General features: G+C 35.1%; 1 protein-coding gene across 3 annotated transcripts; it reads right to left on the reverse strand.

The window, feature by feature from the left end:
• Nucleotides 1-1,255: 1,255 nt before the first annotated feature.
• On the reverse strand, nucleotides 1,256-6,615 carry aurkaip1 (aurora kinase A interacting protein 1). 3 transcript variants are annotated; one of them, XM_052092071.1, is made up of 4 exons: nucleotides 6,569-6,615; nucleotides 6,091-6,186; nucleotides 3,929-4,395; nucleotides 1,256-1,552 (listed from the first exon to the last, which is right to left on the reverse strand). In XM_052092071.1, the coding sequence occupies exons 2-4, from the start codon at nucleotides 6,140-6,142 to the stop codon at nucleotides 1,436-1,438; spliced, it is 636 nt and encodes a 211-aa protein (XP_051948031.1). In that variant the 5' UTR covers nucleotides 6,143-6,186; nucleotides 6,569-6,615; the 3' UTR covers nucleotides 1,256-1,435. The 3 variants fall into 3 exon arrangements, with proteins under 3 accessions (XP_051948031.1, XP_051948029.1, XP_051948030.1); XM_052092069.1 differs by having other exon boundaries at nucleotides 6,091-6,218; nucleotides 6,569-6,609; XM_052092070.1 differs by having other exon boundaries at nucleotides 6,091-6,218; nucleotides 6,574-6,594.
• Between the last annotated feature and the right edge of the window lie 4,520 nt (nucleotides 6,616-11,135).

Raw genomic sequence — 11,135 nt, forward strand, 5'->3', positions numbered from 1 at the left:
CCTCCTCCTCCGACCACTGTGATATTAAAAACCATGCAATACCAAACTCTCTCTCTCTCTCTGACTGGAAATATTTCTAAAATTCTACCAGGTTTCAACAGTTTTCCTCAAAGGAATATTCAGAGTTCAATACAAGTTAAGGTCAATCAACAACATTTGTGGCATAATGTTGATTATAACAACAACAACAAAAAAAGTTATTTCAGCTCATACGTCCTTTTCTTTACAAAATACAAAACTCGAAGTTACAGTGAGGCACTTACAATCCTCCCCCTGGCTGTATGTTTTTTCTAATATATACATATACATATTGTTGTACACTCTACATGTTTGAAGTTTCATTAATAATAAAAAAAAACTTAAAATGGAAGTAAATGGGGCCAATTTGGGAAGGAAGAAATGTGAAGCTTGTCATTTTATAAAAGCACTTACATTAATTCTTCTGTTAAAGCTCCTGTATTATTTGAACCATAAAGTTGTTAGTTGTTTTTATTGTCATTTTAAGGTTTTAGGGTTTGTTAACATAACATAGTCATGACAATGAAGTTGTAAAATTAGCTTTAACTTTACACAGAAAAAGTTAGTTAGCTATTTAATCACGCTAAAATCATGATAACACACAAAGTTTTGTGGCTATACTTTTGAAATGGTGAGTATTTTACCCTTTACAGACTGGCCCCATTCACTTCTATTGTAAGCGTCACACTTTTACCCAGATTCTGTCTTTTCAAAGGAGGGGCATGTCAAATAATTTGTGGCAATCAATATTATGCCACAAATGCTGTCCGTTGAGATGAACTATTGTTGAACCCAGAATATTCCTTTAAAATTAAGCTCAGAACACAGCAGCAAATGTCACATTACAGAAAACTGCTTGAAATTTCACATCAGCCACACATGAGCTTTATTTAATTTAAGGAACTAAATGAAGGCTGTGGCATTAGTCTCTTATATTTAATAAAGTAATTCAGTTAAATTAGATAATTATCTAAACTAAATTATTACTGTGCATTTAACAAAAAGTCAATCCATTCAAGATCAGTTGTGAAAGTGTACAAAACAAAATTATTGTAGTGTTGATGTAGAATGAGGCCTGCAGAATTGCAAAACAGGAGAATGTATGGAGACATTTTGCTTTATCCTAGTGGTGGCTCGAGAAATATGTTTCTCCCCCTCATCAACAAGGCATCTCAGAGTTGTCTGGGATCTGTTTGTGTTACTCAAATATAAATAGACAAATGCAAATCACTGAGAACTAAGAGGTGATGCCTTTTTATTGCAGCAGTGAGTACATATTGATTTGTTATATGAATGGGTCCATGGAATTTCAAGTCAATATTTTGCTTCAGTTGCAGTGGTGGCAGATTGAGAGTTACTATGAATAGAAACACTAGTCAAAAACATTAAGATTACACATTAGATGTACATCTATTTTTTAATCTCTTTTAGATTGACTGAGTTTGACAAAGACTTTGGGTGTCGTCCATCCCTCTGGTGCTTTCTTCAGTCCAGCTCGCCTAGCGATACGAACAAGATCCCTCTCAAACTTAGCCTGTAATAACAAATGGCAAAGGGTCAAAGAAAAAGATTTTGGCAAGACAAAAGACTCAAATTTTAAGCAATTATAATTTATAACAAACATGGCATTGGTCTGGGATCAGATATAAATGGACAAATGCAAAACACTGAGAACTGCTTATATAAAATTGTAACTTTGAATGAAGCAGCTTTCTTAATGTGCTTTATTTTACTTAGAAGGGTATTATTATATAAAACAGTTATACAAAATCATTGTAAGGCTAAGTTTATAATTGATTTCAATATTAAAATATATTTTCCTATACCAGTTTAATATGTAGTGACAACTAAGGCATTTGTAGGTTATTTTTCCACATTATAAACAATGAGGCACTATCAAAACATTGCTTTGAGCATCCCAACCAGCCCTATAAAGCAACATTGGCTCAACTAATGGTGTGAGTTTAGGGCAGGACTTTGATTATCTGACAAATGGAAGACAAGTGGAGTGTTCAAGGAAAACTGTTTGAAAACATTCAATAATCCTGCAATTCCAGTTGGTGATTGTAGTGGCAAAAAAATTACACACTAGGGTTGGGCGATGTCCCCTAAATTGGCAGTTGACGATGTTGACAGTAAAACATCGCGATGGATCGTATGATATATCGATCGTTGGGGGAAATTATAATTTCGTTATTTTACTAACCCAACCCATCGTCGGCGCTTTATAGGTTGCACCGACACGTGAAGCATTTTTTTTTTTTTTTTAGCTTTCACTTAAGAAGAGTTGTGCACTTTTTATTTTAATATATCTCTTTACATAAATACTATTTTCCACTTAAAAACTATAATTTCGTTATTTTACTATCCCAACTGACTCATCCGCTTTCCAATAGGTTGCACGTAAGGGGAAAAATATTTCTTCCACTTAAGAAGAGTTGTGCACTTTTAAGCACTTTTTATTTTAATATATCTCTTTACATAGATATTTTTTTTTTACTGAAAAACTATAATTTCGTTATTTTACTAGCTCAACTAATTAGTAGCCTACTCATCCGGGCTTTTATATTGCGCCTAAGAAAAAAAGTCATCTTTTGGGCAGCCTTCTTGCGAAGAGAGCAGACACAGCCACGCTCACTGATGAGCAAAAGGTCGAGGCAGAAATGACCATGTACCTGCAGGAAATGGCCATTGATGGGGAAGAGGACCCGCTGACTTGGTGGAAAACGAACAACAAAAGGTTTCCGTTCATGGCAAGATTAACACGGAAATATCTGTGCATATGTGCTAACAGTACTCCATCAGAGCGGGTCTTCAGCACAGCGGGTAGTGTAGTTACTCCAATCCGCAGCTTATTAAAACCAGATAAAGTGAATATGTTGGTATTTCTGGCCAGAAACATCGAAATTTAAACATGGTCTATGGTGAAAGATATTAGACTTCTTTACGCATTTTTCGCCATCCGCTATGGAGCTATTCGATTTTGCATATTATTTTTTAAACGTTCATTTGTGTAGTTCATATGACCACTTTACAATATTTCAATAACATAATTTATTTTGTAGCCTGTGCTGAAGTTAATTGTGCTGCTAATTATAAGTGAAATGTTAATGCCGAGTTTCGGTCTGAGTGTTGTTCCGTTTTCTAGTTCTTTATTTGTTGTTCTTCTATGTTTTAATAAATGTGTGTTATTCATATTCACCTTGTTTCTTTCATTTGATTTGACATTATGGATTTATGGCCAAGGAAATTTTTCTTTAAAAGTATTAACCAGACAAAAGTTATTTGACGTTCGCTGGTCTGGGTTTATCTTAAACTGCCGCTTCAGTGTATACAAGAGTAGGCCTATGTGACAATGAGCAAGATTTTCTGAGACACTACAACTAATAATAATGAATTAATAAAGGCTATTTTCTTGTAGCCTACAACATAAAATATTTTAATCTAAATGTACAGTGTAAGACATGTAAAAAAAAGACAAGAAGCTAACAATGTCCAGATCAATATTTGTGTAGCCGGCCTGACACGGTATTTTCACTGACTAACACGTCACGTCTCTGGCATATACTACAGTATTTAAAATAGCATATATGCATTAGTTATATTCTCAATTTAATTTACAGAGCAATCCCTGCAAAGTTTTTAGGTTAACTATAGAAGAGACTAGGATTAGTGAGTCACACTAGCAAGACTCGCAAAAGGGGGCGTGGCATCACGATGGTGGCTCGACATCGTGATGTTGGTCAGCCATCATGATGGACGATGATATCGTCCATCGGCACAACCCTATTACACACTTCACCTTTAAATGTACTTGGCAATTCTAAATGCTCATTAAAAAATATATATATAATAATAAAGATTATAAGATTTGTATATTCTTGCTAGCTAGACCCCTAACATAACTAACCTGCTTTTTCTTCCTCCTGCCATCCTTCACCCTCCTCCTCAGAAACTTGGTTCGTTTAAGCAGCTTCCTGTACTTGTGCCTGTTCATCTTCCTTCGCCGAATCTCCAGCACATTCTTGCAGTTCAGTGGTATTGAGCTTTTTCCGTCCTCCAATAATGGCACGGTACATGGAGGCAGCACCATGGATTCTCCTATAATCTCCCCTTCTTCTAAAGGTGAAGAAACCTCCAGCAAAGTTGGGAGAGAATAACGCAGAGAAAGCCAGCTTTCCAGGGGAGAAACAGATAATTTACGAGGAATGAGGGCCTCCTCTAACTCTAGCTCAAGAGGTGTCCATAGTTGGGGTGGATGTTTGTTGTCAGCGGCTGAAGTGAAGTATCTGTTTGTATGGTGAAGAGCTTTGAAACGAGAAGATTGGCAGTGTTGGACTGCACTGCATAATGCCTGGCTCTGATTCTGCAACGAACCTGGAAAAGGAATAGAAAACAGGAGAATTTGTACAATCTTAAATCAAATTGCTTTATCACTGCACCATATACAAAGGTGCAATGATGATTGCAAACTTTTGGGTCCATGGTCCACAATACTGCAGTTGTGTACAGTCAGGAGAAAGTAATATAGCTACACAATAAGTCCAGAACAAACAATATAACCTAATAATAATGTACTCCAGTACAGGGGTTTTCAAACTTTTTGTGTGTGGGGACCACTATTTCTAATCAAGAATTTTCGCGGACCACCTCATAATACACATAATAAAATATGTCTACACACACAGTCCTACCTGAATTAATCCGCACCTCTAAATAGGCTTACTAGCACTAAAACTATAACTGGTCATCACATCAGTACAACAGGCTTGTTAAAAGAACGCTTACTGCACACACATTTTTTTTTTTACAAAATACACATTTAATGAAAACACAGTAGGCCTACTCCAGGTTAAAAATAAAAATAAAAGTTGTCAAAAGGAAAAGCCATTGGAGTCTATTTGCTAGCCCGATATGAACGTAGGCTAATATCCCCCTTTGTCCCCCTCCACATCTTTCCCTTCCTCTTTTTATCATCTGTCTGTCTAATATAGGCCTATATTAAAAACAAACAAACAAACAAACAACTAAATAAATGCTCACCAGCTCGGTCTCATGAAACTGCGTATCTATACCACGAATTTAATTTATCATGCCATTTATACGCTAAAAATAGTTTTTGCGTGCATATGATACGCACTTTATGGCGTGTAATACGCACGCACTCCAAACCCCTAATCCTACCCAAGGGGTTTACAGTGCGAAACATATGCACGCAAAAAATATTTGTAGCGTATAAATGGTACGTGAAATTAAATTTGTGGTATAGATACGCACTTTAATGAGATCGTGTTGGCTCACCTAATGAGATGGATGATGTTGCTTTGCAGACGTTAATTTCTGGATGTCAGGTTCCAGTGATGACAGCCTCAATCTGAGATCTGGTTCAATATTAAGTCTGTTGCGATATTTTGACTTAAACATGACCAGGGATGAAAATCCTGATTCACAGAGGTAAATTGTTGGAAAAGGCACAAGCCACTTCAGGGCGAGTGCCTCGTAGCAACAAACGCAAACGGGCAACGGCTCGTCTTCGGGCCCGGTGTAGCTGAAACCTAATGCTAAGTAGCTTTCGTCGTATTTTCTCTTCACCCTCCTTTTCTTAGTTTTTTTATTTGGAATCTGGCTCGTAGATGCCTCCGACTCACTGTGAATCTCTTTATTGGTTGCCTCTTTTCTCTTCAGAGAACCTGTTTCTATCCACCGATCCATATTGTGGTTCTAACGGCACTGAACTTGAACGTCACGGCCGAGCGCCACTAGCTCATTTTAGTATAAGCACAATAACTTGACAATTTAATTAAAATTTTATATCAATATAGGCCTACATTTTCTTTTTAGTTTTTATTTATTTATGGGAATTTCCTGGTAAAATGAAGGTAAAAGAATATTCTTTTATATTTTATTTTACCTGCAGTACCCTCAGGTTTGGGAATCACTGCTCTAGTACACAATATACACGTAATACATAGCTACAAAATGTGAAAAGCACTTAAAACAGTTGCAATGGATTAAAAAAAGTTCCAAAAATAAGAAAATGTTTATTGACACTGCAATATTGAATAAGCTTACCTGACACTTTAGAAAGCAGGTTCAGCCGCAAAACCACCCTTGGGATAAACATGGTTTACAGTCCTAAGGCTGGTGCACCCTCCAGAGCATCATGAACTAAAATGTAGAATATACAGTTCTGCAACTTTCTAAAATAAATAGAAGGACTGGCTATTAACATATGCTTAACACACACAATTCTCTTTAAACCATAAAAGGTTCCAAAATACAGTCAGTGAAGTACTAAAGGCACTAGACGTTTTGGTTTTTCACAGTATCTACTAAATTAATGAACAATACACTCTGGAGGAACTTCCTTTTATTCAATGGCTGGGTTCGTAGATTACTCTGCCCACATGTTATGTTATTGAAAATTCAAATGGATGTAAACAACAAAAAATACATATGCAAAATTATTATCACAGCCATGAATATGGCTATCTATGTGCAAATAGTCAACTATTATGCTCGTTTTAGAAATTCCAAAGGGAGCACATACCTCACCGATTAAGAAATGTTCAATGTGACTCTATGTACTTCCGGTCCATTGAATAAGATGTCCCCCTTGCAACAGACTTCCCATTCAACAGTTCCCACTTAGATAATTCACCACTTTCTGGTGTTTATGTCTGGTAATACTTGTTTTCCTGTAACCTGTAAGTCTGCATCTCCTGGGTCGAATAAAATATTTAAAATAAGGTTAAAGTCACAGAACAGTTTAAAGTATTAACAGATCGGTTTAAGCGGGTTGTTTGTGTCAGAATAAACTAATTGAAATCAACGGTAAAATAAGTATAAACCTGAATAAACTTGGATGAATCCAAATACCCCAAATTATTTTTTTTTTAAATAATCTTAATAATTGTTTAACGTTTCGAAAGCATTTCTCTGTCACGACTCTGTATTTCACTTCTCTCTCCTAAAGGTGGTACTGTTTCAGAGTCACCGGAAACTATAAGTCTGTGTTGACTACAGTTCTGTGCAGTTTTTCGTTCGACTATTTAAATTGTATTTTTTTACGTGACTTTTTTGTAATGTTTTACGTATTTTTGCAGTTGCTGTAGTGGAATAGAATATACCTGTTGCTACATGATATGATAATAGCATGCTATTTTATTTCTCATTGCAAAAAGACATCTGGTGCAAAAAAATAATAATAATACTAGTAAATTCATTAATTGTTTATTGAATTAATTTTAGGTTTTGCCATTTTGACAACTTTGGCTAATTTAAATATATTCAATAGCCTTGCACAATCAACATTTCTAATTACATGCATGCTTTCTGAATAAATATTGCATTGGCATCTGTGTCAACATGGATATTATTGGATATTCATGAGGTACATAAAACTCATTTCCCATATTAATTTAGTTAGCACCCACATATTACATTTCCTGTTTATGCAATAGAAGTTGCTTTCTGGTTTGCTGACAGTCCTGTCTCTTCAGACAGACATATGCAATGCTGGGTAGTAATGGATTACATGTAATCTGAATTACTTAATCAGATTACAAAATTAAGTACTTAATTGGATTCAATTACATTTTAAAATACTCATAGTTAGACCACATTTATGTTTTTAAGGATTACATGATAACATATATATGCAACAGCAGTAAATTGTTCGTAATTTATTGATCACCTTAATTTTTTTAAAATCTTTTACATTTTTCACTCTAAAACAGCCTACCTATATGTATATATTTTGTCTTATTGTGTATTCTATATATACTTTATTTTCTATTAAATTTGTATGATATTATATTTACTTGTTTCTCACATATGATCAGAAACACCCACAAACTTTCATAGCTGTAACTATAATTAATTCTTATTATGTCCATCATCAAATCGTTGATATCGCCATATTTGGGAGTTTAAATTTAACACATACTAATGTCTCTTTGTACTGTGAACATGTTTGATAGACATAAAGACATTGAAGGTAAATATATTGTAAATGAGCCAAGGTGGTTGTAATAGTTTTACATTTTTGCTATCTGAAATATGAATACTCACCTGGCATAACCAGTCATACAGGATGTATGAGATTACCATAAATATTTACAGTTTACTGTACTGAACCTTTAAACATGAAAAACAGCACAGAACCTTTGTTGTTTTTAAGAGGTTTATTATTAACCAGGGGGTATCTTCAACAAGACAATGACTGTCTTTAGTTAGACATTTTTGACCAGCCAGCATAATTAGGTAAATCAAACAAGCCAATGTCAACAATACTGAATGACCCACTTATCAGTTCATAGTTGGGTGTTTGGTTTTTTCTTGCCTCCCTCTCTCACACACCCCCTCTTCTCATAGGCTGCTCTGCTTGTGGATTGTCTGTCCAGTGACAAATACATGTGACTGGTTATGGTTTCACATTCACTCCAAAGCCCTGGCAGGAGCATTTGCTTTGTCCAGAGACTAATGCATTGGGTTGCCTTATTGTATTTTATTGTATTCCATCGTATTTTCACGGCCCGGCCACCTTATCAGGTTGTGGTTCTACCTGACTGGACCGTGGCAGTATTCACCGCCTTTGTGTTTCTTTTTCCTGCTATGTTTGGTGGTGGTTATCACAGTGCGCCCTCCGGTGTTGTCACGGTCATACCACATTGCCATGTTGTGTGACGTCTTAGGAGGACCATAGTAAACGCTTGTTTACGTTTTGTCCTCATGTGTTCAGGTGTCGCTGGCATGCTGAATCAGCGTTTCCATGGGAACACTGATCATTACAACATTGAGCTGCGAGCGACAGCGGCCCCTTGTTTGTTTCTCTTATTTAAACTTCCACATGTGTCACATCAGATGCTGGATCATTGTCTACTTTCGTTGTGACTGTTACTGTTTGCGGTGTCTTAACCGTGTTCTGTTTAGTGTGAAGTTCCGTTCTGTTGGTTGGTTGCTTTGTCTCCGGTGGTGTACGTCCATCAGATCCCCGTTGCCTGGTGATCATGCTCGAGGAGGTTTCCTTGGTTTTGGCCCGCATGTCGTGAGACTGTTTCTGGGCTCTGCTTCGCACCACACCGCTCTTCAACGAATTGTTCTGGACCTCCACAACACATGCACTTTGTTGTGCTTTTGCGTTGACCAAAGACTCGTAGACAGTTTTCTACATGCTAAATCTGCTTTTGTGTCCTGTTTCCCCAGCACCGTTATATATACGCTTTATATATGATATACGGTATATATTATACGTACATTATACATTCTTCACATATCTGTGTAACAGTGCTTGACCAACCAGCACAGCATGCAATTTATTTATTTTTTGTCTTTCCAATAGTGATGGTTGGGTGATTATTAGTTTGGTTGACCGTTGTTAGGCTATATACAGTCTTGGGGAGGGTTGGGAGGGTTTCTTTTGAAATGTATTCCACTACAGATTACAGAATACAGCATGTATTCTGTAATCTGTAGTGGAATATATTTCAAAAGTAATTTGTAATTTTTTCCATTAGTTTACTCAAGGTCAGTAATGTATTCTTAATCCTTTGGATTACTTCTTCAGCACGGGTAGATTTTTTTTCTCTTGTAAAAACTCTGCCAGTACAGTAAGACAAAATACACAATATGTTAAAATACATTCTCTGAAAAAACGAAATATCTTATGTAGTGTTGTATCCAAATCAAGGTATTTCAAATTGATCTTGTTTAAGGATTTTTAGATATTTTTAGAGGAAAGCAATACAAAAATGATCAAGAATATGATTTTTGCCCTAATATCAAAGGTCTTACTAGAAAAAAAGAAATTATGATCCAACGTGTATTTTCTTGATTAAAAAAAATATGATTGTGTCTGGTAATAAGTGCATGTAAAAGGGCTAGAAATAGCAGTTTAGCTTAGCGTAAATCTGACAATTTACACAAGGTTTTTTTTCTGTTTCTTCTGCTCCAAACTTAATTCAAACTTCTCTGTCTGCTGGTATGAATGTAACACACCATAAGAAAGTGTTTCACCGCTGTTCAAATGCACTTTGGATCGCATCATTTATACATATAAATTATTCCATCTGAAAAGACTAAACATTAAATAAAATAAATGACAATTAAATGCAAAGTAATCTCTTTAGACATCAAAATACTTTTTGAATGTAACTTTATTCTGATTAACCATGATTTAATTTGTAACTCTAGTGGAATACAGTTACTTATATTTTGTATTTTATATATGTATTCCATTACTCCCTAACACTGGTCTTAGGTAAGTTACTTAAAAATGGTAATCCACTGCAAATTTATAATTATTTCTCTAAAATTGTAATCAGATTACTTTACTAATCAATTATTTGAAAAAGTAATCACATTACTAATTAATTACATTAAAATTTATTTCTAATACACTTTACTGCTCAACAAATTCAAAAAAAATTCTATATTTCTTGTTACACACTCAGCACCACACATTTTACCTTCACAATGACTCGTTATGAGGCCATAATTCATGTATTCTACATAAATACTATATTAGAAATAAGCATAACCCTATAATGTACTTAAAAGTAATTAAAGTAATCGAAAGTCAGTAACATAATCTGAATACAAAAAATAAAAATTACACTACTTTTTTTAACTAAAAAAAGTAACTGGATTAGAGTAACTAATTGCTTTATAATTGATTACAACACTGGTTATATACAAGTTTTCATTTGAATGTGTCTTTTGTTTAGATATGAAAAAACACTCAATTTAGAAATATCTATTATTTGTCTTGTTGATGAATGGTGTCAAAACATTTAAGAAATATAATTGTCCATTGCATTGCCTACTTATTAAAAGTGTTTTAAATTGAGCACTTTACATTAATTTATTCCTAATATTCAGTCTCTGTATTTCATCAACTACCATCTCCAAAGCACATCAAAGTTGATAACCTACATTACATGCTGTATTGAAAGTTTTATGAGCAGTGTATTATGTTACACATGATGTTCTGTTTCTGTTTGTGGCTGGAGGAATAGCGTGACGTCATAGACAACACCCCCGTCCAGCCTCTATGACGTAGATCACGCTCGGGTACTTATCGGGTTCTGCGCGTTATTCCGGGTTGAAAGCTGGAG

Source organism: Xyrauchen texanus, chromosome 25 (assembly GCF_025860055.1).
Source record: "Xyrauchen texanus isolate HMW12.3.18 chromosome 25, RBS_HiC_50CHRs, whole genome shotgun sequence".
NCBI lineage: Eukaryota > Metazoa > Chordata > Actinopteri > Cypriniformes > Catostomidae > Xyrauchen > Xyrauchen texanus.